This window comes from Octodon degus, unplaced genomic scaffold, assembly GCF_000260255.1.
Source record: "Octodon degus isolate 3935 unplaced genomic scaffold, OctDeg1.0 scaffold00030, whole genome shotgun sequence".
Lineage (NCBI taxonomy): Eukaryota > Metazoa > Chordata > Mammalia > Rodentia > Octodontidae > Octodon > Octodon degus.
The window spans coordinates 9,715,727-9,730,515 of NW_004524606.1; the positions used below are offsets into that span (position 1 = coordinate 9,715,727).

The following is a 14,789-nucleotide window of genomic DNA, read 5'->3' on the forward strand; positions in this document are numbered from 1 at the left end:
AGGAAATTCTTCACATCTGTGTAGGGCTGTCAATCCTTTTCTGAAACTCACTGTTCAAAGCGTAACCTGCAGCTTGATCCACCAAACACTGGTTTAACAGCGCTAAGATGTCTCCATTATGAGAAGGATGATGTTTTCCAAAGAGCACACAAAAGCAACGAACACGAGGCATGATGGGAGCAAGGGTCCACACACCGACTCACACCATTACGCATCACCACGATGCGTGCGTTCCCTTCAGAGTCTGTGTCACAGGCAGCAGCAATGAGGAGGCATGAGCAATTTCAGCAGAGCATTCAATCATGCCTGCGCTCTGAGTGGTTTCCCCACAAATACAGATGTTACACATTATAAATTTGTTTATGAAGGGATGATTGAATATCTACCTGCCAGCTCACATAGTGACATTTTTGTTATTGTTGTCTCCAACTCAATGTAATTTTTTTTCCTCTGAGAATGACAAATTTAAGTTCAGGTTTCAATTTCTGAGATAACAAATATGATATGAATTTTCTGTTCTGATACACAAGATTAGGCAACAGTAAAATCTTATTTTAATTTCTGAGCCTAAACTTTTTTTAAAAAAAAAAACACTTAAATGTGTTTTATTTATTTCTGAATCATAGAATTTTAGGTGATTCTGTTTTCACCTCATTTTGCAACACAGTTTCCGTTTTTAAAGAATGACTGGATAAGCTAGGAAGTAATAACTGGAAATGAAGCACTTACGTTTATAAAATACAGCTTTAAAAGATATGTGGGGCAGAAGTTCATAGATCTTTTCTAAAACAGTCGCTTCGCCCACTAATGAGGCATTTACATTCCAGACTTGGATGACGTCCTCACGGTCGCGAACACTGACACTGACTCCTATCACTTCGTCATCTGAGGGGAGCACAGGAAAAAGGAAAAAGATGTGAGTGACAATTTCAAGTCTAATTATTTTTAAACACTTATTTATTTTGTCTACAAATTCTGGGTAAGATGGAAGAAAAGACGGTGGCATGGAAACCTGTACTAAGTAATTGTTCCTCTGGGGAGTCGCTGCAAAGACGCAGATCGGCACGCAAAAGCTGCAGCAGTCAGAGCCCATTTATCCAGGGATTTAGACAAACAAAGTGTTCCAGCCAAATGCATTTTCCAGATAAGTAATTTTACCCTTTTAAACATGTTACCAAAGCTTTCTATTTCTTACCCTGTTTTGAAGAGACTTTTTCTAAAATGGGTTGCATAATTCCCTGCCCTCTGAAAGCCAAGTGAACTTAAATGAACTTTTCCTCGATGCCTGACTGTCTTTGTTGGGAACAGCAAGAGTTTCTCCCAACTTGTGCTGAACTCTTGGAGCCCGTGGGTGGCTCGTGCTGTGGGTCCCGGCTCTCGCTGGACCTGGACTGCATGTTTCCAGGTGCATGTCTGCTTTTTGTGGTTTGCTTATCTGTCCCTTTCCTATTCATTGCGCCTGTTCTCTGGTGCTTCCCGTTAGCAGTCCCCTCTGGTTGGCCAAAGAACCGAGGCCCATCTCTTGGTACCACAGAAAGAATTTTTATCCTCTGAATAAAGCTCCTTAAAGCATCTATCAGCTCTTTATCTATACTGATTCGTGCTAGATCTAGGGCTGCCTCCCAGACACGCTTGAGGCTGGTGGCTGGACGTCAGGCCTGCAGTGCCCCTATCTGTGCTCTCACAGCAACTTTATTTATACTAATTTGCAAAGAGCTTCGGGCGCCTGTGCGTTCATGTTCATAAGCCACAGCTTTTGCACCCACACTCTTGGCACGGCAAGGTAACAAGGGAAAGACAAGTATTACCACGATGAGGAGATTCTGCTGTAGGTAGAATGCTTTACCTAATTTGCTAGCATCTACAAGTCTAAATATTCATGCCACTGGAGTTTCCAGTGGTCTGCCCGTAATATTTTGATGTTTGAGTATATCCAATTTATTCAAATTATCATCCGTGAAATAATTCTTTTCTTTCTTCCTTCCTGCTTTTACCCTTCTCCTTGTCTTCCTTCTTTTCTTTTTAAATGAATCTGACCCTGGCTTTTGCACCAGGTGTGTGACTTGACCCTAAACAACTCCACTTATGTAGATGTTCAAAAGCAGGCAACATTAGACTATGGTACTAGAAGTTTTGTTGGTGGCCCCCGTGGGAGGAAAGGAAGGTGAGGGCAGATTCTGGGGGCAGACAAAGGGATATACAGTACTTCGTAAGTGTTAATAAATCCCTACACATTTCATGTGTACCCTTTCCTGGACCTGTGTCACAGTAAAAATGAAAAGATCTCCCCAGAGACCCACACTGTACCTAATCATGACCGACTAATCAGAAATTTAGTATCCTACCAAGAAGAAATGTTTTAGATATAGGTTTCTTAAAAAAATACACTTGCTCAATGAAAATTTATTTATTTATTTATGTGTGTGTGTGTGTGTGTGTGTGTGTGGCCAGCTCAGCCCACCAGGGGGCGGGGCGGGCTGGCATGTGGTGCTGGGGGATTGAACCGCGGTCCCTGCGCTTTGCTAAGCTTGTTCTAAGTAGGTGCTTTAGACCACTGAGCCATCTCACCAGCCCCTCAATGAAAAATTTTATCTAGAAATAAAGCTATTACATAAAGAGGGAGGCTTTCTGGGCATTGTTTCACTTGACTGTAATGTCATTAACTCTGGAGACTGAGGCAAGAGGACTGACGTGAATTTGAGACCAGCCTAGGCTACATAGTGGGTTCAAGGTCAGCCTACACTACACAGCAAAACCTTGCCTCCCCCCAAAAAGAGGGAGACTTTTGGGTCAGATGGATGATAAACTGATGGATGCTAAACAGGCTGAACTGTCATTTTTTTCACTTTGGCTTCACTTTTGGTAATGAGGCACTGCTAACCGCATAGCTCTTTCACAGTGTTAGGGTAAAAGAGATCCCAACTCTTATACAAAGGTAGGACCAGGGTCCAGGGAGATGGCTCAGTGGAATAAGCGCTTCCCTGGCAAGCGCAAGGGCCTGAGCTCAATCCCCGGTTCCACCAAAAAAAAAAAAAAAAAAAAAAAAAAAAAAAGAAAAGAAAAACAAACAAACTGCAGGACAAAGGTAGGACCACCAGCTAACATGTAACATTCGTAAGTGGAATCAACCAGCAAAACATGGATGGCTTTTGGGTACAGGCAGCATGAGACAGGTAGGTAAGACAGGAGGAGTCACTGTTTACAGATGATAGGATGAAAATCCAGAAAGACTAGCTGATTTGGCTTGGGAGATAGCTCAGCAGTCTAAGCACCTGCCTGACAAGCGCAAGGACCGGGGCTCAATCTCTGGTACCACATGCCGCACTGACCCTGGAACCCTGGGTGCAATGTGCCAGCCCAGAAACCAGGCATGGTGGGGCCTGCCTGTAATCCCATTGCTGGGGAAGCTAAGACAGGAGGAGCACTACAAGTCTGAACTGCGTAGTGAGACCCTGTACCAAATAAACAACAACAACAACAAAAAAAAAAGTTAAAAAAAAAAACCCACAAAGATTAGCTGTCATGCTTCAAGCAGCAACAAATTGACAGTTAACAGTTGTCTTACTTCCTAAGTCAGCCACAAAACAATTTGTCTTCTTTACACAATGCTGAAAATTTATTACTACTTCTTTTTTCTGTATTTAGTACAGGGTCTATAGGGCCTTACTACACAGATCGGACTTGTAGTGATGCTCCTGTTTTTCAGCCTCCCAAGCACTGGGATTATAGGTGTGCACCACCACGCCCAGTCTCAACTGCTGTCTCAGCATGTCCTGGGGGTGGGGCTGGCATGACACACTGGGGATAGAAATCCCAGCCCCTGTGTCTGCCTAAGCAGGCGCTTTAATCCACTAAGCTGGCTGGCCCTTCTGAAGATTTATTATTACTTAGACTATTTTCTCTAGCTCTGGAAACAGGACTAATTCATACAGGAATGATTTCTCTCTGGGAGAGAAAGTTTCTATGTTTATAGTTTTATATACGATACACTTTTGGCTGCATATTATAAAGTTGCTAACAACCTCTACTGAAACAGAAGGATTCTATGTTTTAAAGGCAATTTTATCTTAACCTAAGCTTTGTCATAAGTGAATAAAAAGTGGTTTAAGGCATAAGCAAAAAAACATAGAACTACTGAAATGCTACAGAGATGAATGCAAACTTGTCACAGAATGGGAAGGGGCTTTCTAAGACTGTCCCAGCTGAGGGATCAAGGGCCAGTGGATTCAACCAACAAGCAAAAATTCATAACAAGTAGAAGAATATTTTTTTAAAAACAACCTAACTGAAAGCTGAATGGGGAAAACAATGTTATTCTAAGTTTGACCTCAGGAGCATTCAAAAGAAGGTACTGAAGAAGAAAACAAACCTTTAAGTAGCAGTTAACTTCTCCTAGAATGACTCTATGACAAACACAAAGCAAAACAAAAAGTGCTCACACAGAGAGTGGCAGAGGGCCTCAGCACAGTACACTCAAGGCCCTGGGTTCTTTTCCCAGCACTAAAAACAAAACAACACAGCAAAGTGCCAAAAGGGGCTCCTAGAAGCCCACTCAGGCTCTGAAGACAGTCTCTGTAGGAAGGTCCCGAGGACTTGCTTTCTCCCCAGCTACAGGACGACTGACGGGAAGAACCAGCGAGGGCATCCCTTCCTACCTCTCAACAGCATCAGGAGACACATAGAAGGAAGGGAGCTGACTGGGAGGGACAGAGGGATGTGTGCCCGCCCACCTCCAGCCCCACTAGGCACCTGCCACCTCTGTGTGAAGTTCCTGCCTGGCAGCAGGTCTCCTTTTCTTTCTGCCATTCTAGACAGATGGATATGGATAATACTGAGCTATGAAATGAAATATGTATAGATGCATGTACATTCATATATACAGAATCCACTGTACTAATAAATGTCTGGAAGCTAATGGCCACCACTCTGAACACCTGTTATAATTGTAGAGGCCAAAGGTAATTTTTATTAATCTCAGGATGTGTCAATAAATGTATGAAAATACTTATACAAGTTTTTTCTTTTCTTGATGTACACATTGTTGGGCAGACTCTACATAATACGCAGTCGTCCCTTGGTGTCTACAGGAAGCAGCTCCAGTATCCCTCGCCCCAAGACTCATGGATGCTCAAGGTATCTGCCTGCCGAAGCATCTCCGTAGATCGTCCCTTATTCCTTGAAAGATCTTTAGATTACATTACTCATTTCCCCATTTAGCAATGAGTTCACAAATGGGATTCGTTCCTAAGTCCTCCAGAGTGAGTCTTTTACACTTCTAATACAAACATACAGTGTAAAACATAAAAAACTTCGCATGATCTTGTCTTTGTTCTTTAGAATTGTGCCAATGGCTGAATGGTTCATGTGATGAACATGAGTGATGAATGAGTGATGTGTACCATCTTTTAGCCTCGGTCCAGTCTCAATTGTTTTCACTTTTTTTCATGGTTATTCCTTTGTGCTTCCTAGCAGTCTCCTCCACATCACCACGCCTTTTCCTTTTGCTTCTGGATAACCTGAGCTCTAACTGTATAGTGTCACACTGTACAGTAAGCACACGGCCGTACAACTGTGATAATGTCCAGCAGACATGCGAGCTACTTCTAGGATCTGCTTGAACCAACGAATGTTCATAATACGAGGTCCATTCAAGCTGTAAAAGTTGGCAACTGGAAATGTTCTTAAGTTGGGGACTTTCCATACTTAAAGAACTTAATACAACATAAATGCTATGTAAACATTTGTTATACCATATTGTTTTATAAAATGCTATATGTTTTTGATCTGTGATTGGTTGAACAACATAAATGCTATGTAAGCAGTTGTTATACCATACTGTTTTGGGAATAAGAACAAGGAGAAAAGCATATGTATGTGTTTAAATACAGACACAATCTGTTTTTTCCAATATTTTCGATCTGTGGTTGTTGAAACTGTGGGTATAGAACCCACATACAGGAGTCGACTGTATACATATGTAAATACACACACATCTTCCACTGAACATTGCAATCACATAAAAAAAATCTAGCTTCACAATTACAAAAAGAACATTTTCAAAGCATGCAGAAACTGTAATACACGAGATCAAACTTCTGCAAGAAACAAGCAGGGGCGAAACAGACAGGAGGCACAGGCAGCCCGAACCAGGGTTCTTTACCTGCTGCGGCACAGTCTGTGAACTGCTCCCCGATACTTGCTAACAACAGCTCTTTCCAAACTGTGGACTGATGTGGAAAAAGAGTAAAAATCAAAACATAAACAAAACACACATTGTTTTAGACAATGATCTTCAGGAGCCAAACAAGTTACAGCTTTCTCAACTTCACACGTACTTTCCACACCCACAGCAGGACTCGGAAATGTCCCTGTCATGGCATAAACATTTCTGAGGAGGGCATATTTCAGATTGGCTTACAAATAACTTCACCCGGACAAAGTGTAGGGGTCTGAAGTCTTGTGAAAGCTGACTGCTATTGAAACCCTCATGAAGGTCAGAAGTATTGGGAAAAAATTATTGAAAGGACTTACACTTTTCTGGTTTCTTTACCTCTTGCTGATTTAAAATGTACCAGCTCAGTATATCTGAGTGTTATTTGCAAAAGCCTTCTCTTCATTTTTCTTGTATCCGATAAGGTATTTAAAAAGTTATCCCAGAAAAAAAAATAAAGAAATTTCTTGTTTACTGAATTCTAGAGCTGCAAAAGCCCATTCACTGGAGACAGCCTGTTTATACTAAGTAGTGGGTTTATGTGAACTGTACACGAGTTTCCTGTACAGAAGAGTCTTGGCATGAAGCACAGGGCTTGGGCTCCCTCTATACACAACTGCTAACACCATCTAACCAACAGTGAGAATCCTCTCACAGGTCGCTGGAACCAACAGTGCTCTCAGTTCCTCCCCTGGAAAAGCTCTTGGTCCCATTTACCCTGCGTGCCAGTTCACAGGCTTTGGGTTCTCCCAAAGTTGTCTGAATTTTGAGATGCTGCTTACTGTTTGTGACCTGGGCAGTCTACCAACCTCTCTGAGCACTAGTCTCCTTGGGTAAACAAAGGAATAATAATAGGGCTGACCTACAGGGTCACTGTGAGTATAAAATTAGAGAGGAAAAACATTCAAAGGACTTAGCACCGTGACTGCAATCAATGCACTCAACACATAAAATTGGCCCATAAATAGCCGCTTATAGGCTGTATGCTAGCACTCAGTACACATTAACTACAATAACAATGTTTATTATTATGTTCTAATGAGGCTACAGCAGCTGTGCCGATCTTTTAACCAAGGCAGTGGCGGTTAACCAAGCAGCTGAAAGGTGACGTTCACCTCAAGGAGGGTTTGGTTTTTGCTTTCCTAAGACCCTTGCATGTCATCGATTAGTCTCCACCTAGAAATGCTTGCATTCACTTTCTATCTGCCCAGCTTTGACCTTATCCTTCATTCAAGATGAAGCCAAGGCTGGGGAGAAGATGTCAGGAGCGGGCAGACAGCTCTCCTGTGTCACATGCAGGGAGGGGAGCCTCACCACACAGCTCGAGGGAGGGTGGTGAGTGAGAGCAGCTGAATTGCCTGGGACAAGGGAGCCTGCACAGACATGGCAGCTGACTGAGAGGGGATGTGGCAAGACAGTAGCTACCCTGTAGCTACTTTTCAATGAAGGTTAACAGCATGATTGCTTCTGTTAGAGACAGCTAAGCTAAATAAAACTATTACAGACAGTCAGACAAGCTAGGCTCTCGGAGTCCATACAGAGCATGCAAACACATTGCAACTATGGCTAACGGCATAGCTACTGAAGACCAGGCCTTAGGATAAAGACAAAATGACCAGGCCTACATGCTTCCCTGAGAGAGGAACAATGAATTAACATGTCATCCTAGTGAGTGACTAAGACCCTCCCAATAGGGACATCTCTTCTGAAAAGGCCCTTCTTCTTTCCATGCACAATTGCCATGTGACCTGCTTCCTCATTGGATCAATATTACTTAAGCGCCTAAACTTGTCATCTTATTGGTTGATCACAGTTTTGTCCCCACTCTCTCAGGAGCTATCTCTCTTTCTTTCAATAAATACTTCCTACACTTACACTTCACTGTTCCTTAGAATTCATTCTTCAGTTCTCAGAATCATGAACTCAGCGTACCTGAGACCTAGCAGGCTGGGAGTTACGTGTATTTCTCCTATATCGCCTCCACTAGAATTCAAAGGCTAGCACAAGTAAATAACATGAACAGGCAAAAGGCATTCTAAGCTTTAAGCATTCTTGCATTCTCTCACATATTCTCTGCTTTACTCTTTTAGGAGGATAGAAGGGTTTCATGGGCTATGCCTAGTGTGCTATTTGTTCCTTTGACATTTTTTATTATGTACGCCAAGCACAGCACCTATCAAATCTTGGAGCAATACTTTGGTGGGGTACTAGGGGCTATACCTACAGCCTTTTGAACTGAGCTACATGACCAGAACTTATTTATTTATTTATTTATTGAGATAGGGTCTTGTTAAGTTGCTTAGTTGTCCAGGCTGGGTTCAAACTCATGAGCCTCTTGCCTCAGCTTCCCGGGGTGCTAGGATTATAGGCGTGTGTCCCCCTGTCAGCTGCAGTTACACATCTTGAGTTAATATGCCCCTGGAAAGAAATCTGGTCATGCCCTCAGGTATGTGCTCATAGGGAAATGACTCTAGCCCATGCATGTGAGTTTTTGGAGACATTTTAATCTTAGAGTTCATCCACATGAAGAAAAAAAAAGCTACAAAAAATGTGAGCCTGAAAGGCATCTGCACTTTCCTCCATTTTCACTGGAGCTCTGTGGCTTGCAGGGCTTAAGAGGGGCAATTTTAATGCTCATTTCGAGGTAGGATAGAAGAAATAGTAGAATAGAGACAAAGAGCTGGAAAGATAGCTCAGAGGCTTAAGTGCCTGCCTAGCAAGCATAAGGTCCTTAGTTCAATCTCTGGTACCAAAAAAAAAAAAAAAATCAAAAAAATTTTTAAATGTATATTAATGAAAACTCTTAAGCTTTAAAATACAAGTCCAGTTTCTTTTTTTCCTTCTCTCCAAATAGCAAATGTGTGTCACTCCCTGCAGCCTCAAAGGGCTCTGCTGCTCCCCTCACTTGCAAATGGTCCTGGGTCACCCTCGCAGGACCACCTTCTTGGTATTTCCCATGGGAAGAGATCACTGGGGTGGGCTGTCCTCTCACAATCTCTAAGACTAAGAGTGATACTGCAGATCTCTGAGTTCCAGATTTCCACCCCTCAAAAACACAGAGAAGACCCCCATTTCCAGCTGTGTCCTGTTCATTTCTGTAAGCACCCACTATCTGCTCAGGAGTGCATCCTAATAAATCCTTCTCACACTTCTTTCACTGATGCAGTCTGAAAGTGCTTTTCCCTCTATGGGAGTCAGTGAACCTGTGAACGTGCTGTAAAGGGTGGATTAAACTGCTTATTTCAGACATGGGGATCCTCAGACCTTGCCTGTGACAATTTCATTTTTAGACAGTATGGTAGACAAGAGCCTATCCCTATGAAATGTGGGCACAGGCTCGGCTGGAATCCCGAAGAGCAGAGAGACCCCTGAGGCTCCCCATTTTCTGTTCCATGGTCACCAGAGTGCTTCTGCCTTCCAGCAGAGTGGGGATGTGCTTTTTGGTGGGAAGGGCCCTCTTCCCTCCGTGGAAAGCCAGCTTCCACATGTCAGCTATGGCTTATGAGCGAAGGGCTCATCAGGACAAGTAGATTTCCTGTAACGTTCACAAGGGCTGATCAAAAAATATGGGGACTGTTTAACTTTTTTACAGTAAAAGGTACACTGCCATTGATCCCCCTGAAAACACTCCTCATTTGATCAAACTTAACTCATCACCATGCCACTTTTTCCCCCCACCTGAGTTAAGTCTTTTCATTCTTTTGGTAATCCCGTCCAGTGTTAACTACTTCCATCACAGGTGCTGAAATACGTAAGGCTGCACTTCAAATGTTGGCACTGCTATGAACGGAGACTCTTTCCTTTCTCTGCAACTCAGAATTGAAACTTTGATTCTTGTCTTATATTCCAGTCTCAGAAGTAGCTCCACTGCAGAAGTTATTTGAAGACAGTCTCATGCTCTTCAGCAGTGGGCTCTCACCAGGTTCTAGCTTCTCCACGAACACTACAATGGACTTAGTTTGGATATGAATTAAACTAAGAGGCATTCTCTCAAATGAGTTTAAAGGCAGTTTATTTTTAGACAAACTACATGATGTGTTGTTGTTTTTTTTCCCCAAAAAACACCACCTCTACTCCAAATAAGTCACGGTCAAAATAAATGAAGCCTTCGAGATGGTATCAGTCCCATTTGTCTAAAATCCTAGCGTTGTGTAGATGACAAGAAGCAGCCAGTTATGATAAGTGACAGATCCAAGGTTACCATCGAATTCATTAACATTTTTCCATTTCTAAACCATCCTTAAAGAAAATCATCAATGGGGTCACACCATCCTCACGGTAGTCCAGGAGAGCAACCATGCCATCTGGATTCATGTTTGCACAAATAAAGAACTGATAGTTTTTGAAATTAGCAAGGATGTGCTTGATTTGCTGTGCATCCTCTGTCATAAATAGCTTTACTCTTTCTGGTCTTTGTTCTTCAAGTTTGCCTTTGATTGATTTCATATACTCTTTGATGTACTTCTTGTAGGCCTCTTTTGTGAAGCTGGTTTCCTGCAAGTGATGGTTCATGACAATATCTACACCAGTGACTGCTGTGCTTTCGGTGCCTTCACCCTCTGGGCCTTCAGCAGGGGCATTGCCACCAATGAGTGAGTCATCAGTGTTACCCTCGGTTCTGCTGATCATCTTGCCCTCCACCTCGAGGCATAGCCCGTCTGCGATCTCTTGGATCTTGTAAACGTCAGAGAACATCTCATCATGGCTGATGAGGTCTCACTAGATATTCATGATGGTGGCTGAGGGAGGTGTTGGCCACACAAGCTTAGCAGAAGCCAGGAACTCAGAGTGAGCAAGCGCAGTGCAGCTGGAGCGGCACTCAGGGGAGCAGGCGGAAAAGGCCTCAGCTGCCCCCAACCTCATATAGAGGGCCACAATGCCACTCTATATGGCATTCCTCCTTCATGAATATTTTTACAAAATGTGATTTAAAAGAATGTGGTGACTGCTATTGCTGAGTGTCATCCAACAGAAAGGCAGGCTCATGAAGACACTGTGGCGTGTCCCCACCATGTTTCTTGTTGATCTGGCACCAGGAGACTTCTGTTTTTTCCCCAAACTCAAAATAAAACCATAAAAGGTCAAGTTTGAACCAACTGAAGACACAGAGGCAGTCAAAACAGTGCAACTACAATACTGCCCTGAGAGACTTCCAGAACTACTTCAAAAAGGGGCAAGGATGAAGAAACAAGTGTGTTTGAACTACACGTGAGCATTTGGGGGGCATTTAAGGGAGGTTAGTGGCAACATGTCTTTTATTGTAAGAAATTTTTAAAATTTTAAACACACTGTATCCTCTGATCCCATTTCATACAGACATTCAGCCCTTGAAAACTACATGATACAACAACACAATCACACCATTTCTATAGGGAAGCACAACACTAGACTTTCAAGGTCACAAGTGTAAGACAGAAGTATCCCTAAGGTCAGAAGTGAGTATGGCAATCCCAGGCCCCAGAGCAGACTTCCAGGCAGGCTCTCTGTGAAGCACGGGATGCTCAGGACATGCAGTTAGCACCAAACCCACACTCAGCCAGATGTGGGAAACAGAACAACCTACCGTGCTGTCCTTGGGGACTTTCATCTTCCATACACCACCCTTCGCATTACTCTCCTCTTCCCTGCATCAGAGACCAATGTTTAAAGTTACACTCAATGACTAGCTAGTTCTGTACACATTTAGGCTACTTGTATATACAGTTAGCTTAATAGATGACCTTAAAACTAAAACAGCCAGGCAATTTTCCAGTAACTCCACCCGCTGATTAGAAACAAAAGCAGACAAAAGAAAAAGGAAAACAACAGATGGGGCTATAAGAAAATAGTGATGAGGGCAGGTGGGAGGGTGATGGGACTGAGGCCCTTATTCTCAAGTAGATGAGAAGAGGCTCCCTGGACCCTTCTGGAGACGGACAACTAACGTAACTACTTCTTGGGTGTGGAGACTGCTACATTTCAAATCATGTTCGTCACACCATCTCTATCAACCAAGCTATGTTCCTCTGGTGGACAGCTGCTGCATCTCTCTGCTTAGTATCTGCTTCAAGCACCCGAGCTACCCTTTAGGGTGCCAGTTGCCTTCTGGCTTTATGTGAGTCCTGTTGACAGAGGTGAGTGTTGATTCCACATCCTAGCTTTAAAGAGGAGCTGTGATGCAAGCTCACCTTGGAGAATCCTAGTGTTTGTAACAGGCCAGGGATGGAATGGTGACCCACAGTTGGCCCATGACAGCTGGCCCCGAGATTTTACTGTGGCTGGGGAATGCTGACACTGGTAAACTTGAAAGGTGTATGAATGGTATGCAGGATGATCACTGACCACCACAAATGGGAGAACCTGCCTGCAAATTTAGCAGCACAGAGGAAGGCAAAGGAAAACAGAGAAAGGGTGTCAGGGTCCCGAGAACATCTACGAAGCCAGCTGTGCAGGTCATCAGCCCGCCTGGGGTCTTCTCAGTTCTCGGCTCCAAGTTATTCTGGCTTTTGCTTGTCTCTGGTTTCTGCTACTTGCTATTATATGAGATGAGACAGATTTCCATTTTATTAGGGTGCAAATGACTCAGAAAGGTTGAAGGATGTGTTACAAGGATTACTACTTTAGACTCCATCCTGGCAATCATCACTGTACCAAGCAAGCTATTAAAGGAGGAAGGACACGTCCCTGCAGGCTTCGGCTCCCAGTCATGACTGGCAGACTTTCGTGGGTTCACTGACATCCACAGTGAGAAGACCTCTCGTGCGGTTCACAACCACATCCCTCCCACCTGGACTTCACATTACACATCAGACACTTACCAAAGTGGTCGCCTCTCTCCTCTCATTAAATGGTAGCTACATCTCAAAGGCAGGCTAGTCACAGGAGGGATATTATTGTACACACTCCAGAATATCTTTGAGGGAAAAAAAAAACATTTTAAAACATTACATTTATACACTCAATATTGATTTACTATACCAACAGATAATAACATTAATTTATCACAGAAAGTTCTGATTTTCATTAAGTTCTATCCATCCAAAATAGATTTTTCTCAGTATTCCTTCTAATTTTCTGTTAGAAAATGTAACAGTAAAAGAATGTTCTTTACTGATGTTGGGCCAAGACCTGTGTTCTGTCAGACAGGTATGGTTATTAAGTGCGTACATCTATTCAATATGTGTACACACAAAACTGCAAAACATCGGATGTGCTGGCACATAATAATCCCCACACTCTGGGAGGCTGAGGCAGGAGGACAGCACGAGCTCATCCTCCACAATCCAGAGGCTCACAGCACCCACTGCAACACAAGAAGGAGGAGCTAGGGATGCGGCTCAGCGTGAACCACCCTGGTTCAATCCCCAGACCCGAACAACAAAACAAACCTGAAAAGATAAAGTACGATGGCTGGACTAAAATTTGTAAAATTGTATTGTACTAAGGATATAATTTTTTTTTGTTAAACAAACACATTTTAGCTGCTCTTGCCACTGAAATGCAACCCTGTGAGAGGACAGATACCTCAATCTGCTTCATCACAGTAACCATTTAATTATCTACATGTATTCCATAATATCATAATGCATACCTCAAATATCTAAAATGTGATTTATTTTTTAAAAAAAGGAAGTGCTAACTGACACAGAAAGTATATACATTTTTCCTAGCATATGCTTAAATAGATCTGTTTAACTTTAATTTGTATGGAAATCAGAAATTTTATAGTTTGAAGATTTTATTTGAAAAATTAGAGAGGGAACATGTTTTCCATTAGATATTTGATAATTTTTATGACACACTATTATCTTCAATTCAATGAGAACTTCATTGCCAATGATATTCTGCTGTAAATAAACTCTGTCCTCAAACTGGAGAGGATCTTGTTAGTCAATGGTTTCTCAGACAGGTCGACGGCACCTCCTGAAGTCTTGAGTACTGCACTGCTGCACTGGGCCATATTCCCTTAGCACGGAGTCTTCTAGGAAGGACTCTGTGGTGGCCTGGCTCCGGGCTGATGAGAAAGAGGACCCACTTAGACCCTGGCCTCCCCTTTCTCGCTCAGAAGCACCGAGCTACCTAAGGTCGAGGGCGAGGTGACTTCGGGTCTCTGTCCTTGTAAAGCTTGCATGTTGAAGCCCCACCCACAAGGGAACCTTATTAGGAGTCAGTGCCCTTAGGAGACAATGGACACGATGGCGGTTCATAGGAGGGTGTCAGTGTGCTTACAAGAGGGAGACTGTGAACTCTCTCTCAAAGGGAGACAGACGCTAGGAGCTCCCAACTGTCTGTAGACCAGCAAGAGCACCTCATCTGACCCTCACGAGGCTGGCATCCATATCCTGGACTCCCAGTCTCCAGAACTGTGAGAAACACAGATTTGCTACCTAAGCCCCCTCGTCTGTGGTGCTCTGCCATAGTAACTAAACTCACTAGACACAGTGACCATAAACAGAAATGGATAATATAAAATAATAAAGTAATAACAACAGAGCCAGTAAAGTAATAGCAAGCACGGGTTACAGTTACTGAGTTGTGTGCGCCAGGTCTTGGTTTGTAAGTTTTACATGCTTATGCAATTTATTCTTTTTTTTTTTTT

General features: G+C 43.0%; 1 protein-coding gene and 1 pseudogene across 2 annotated transcripts in view; both read right to left on the minus strand.

The window, feature by feature from the left end:
• Eif4e3 (eukaryotic translation initiation factor 4E family member 3) overlaps window positions 1–14,789 on the minus strand; it is a 44,776-nt gene that overhangs the window by 8,944 nt on the left and 21,043 nt on the right. For both annotated transcript variants that reach the window (XM_023713299.1, XM_004629507.2), the window contains exons 3-6: window positions 13,009–13,103; window positions 11,775–11,835; window positions 6,161–6,227; window positions 730–885 (exon numbers count right to left, since the gene is read on the minus strand). In XM_023713299.1, the coding sequence (XP_023569067.1) occupies window positions 730–885; window positions 6,161–6,227; window positions 11,775–11,835; window positions 13,009–13,034 (310 nt within the window). In that variant the 5' untranslated portion in view covers window positions 13,035–13,103. The remainder of the gene's footprint in view (window positions 1–729; window positions 886–6,160; window positions 6,228–11,774; window positions 11,836–13,008; window positions 13,104–14,789) is intronic.
• Window positions 10,409–10,942, minus strand: LOC105741970 (annotated as a pseudogene).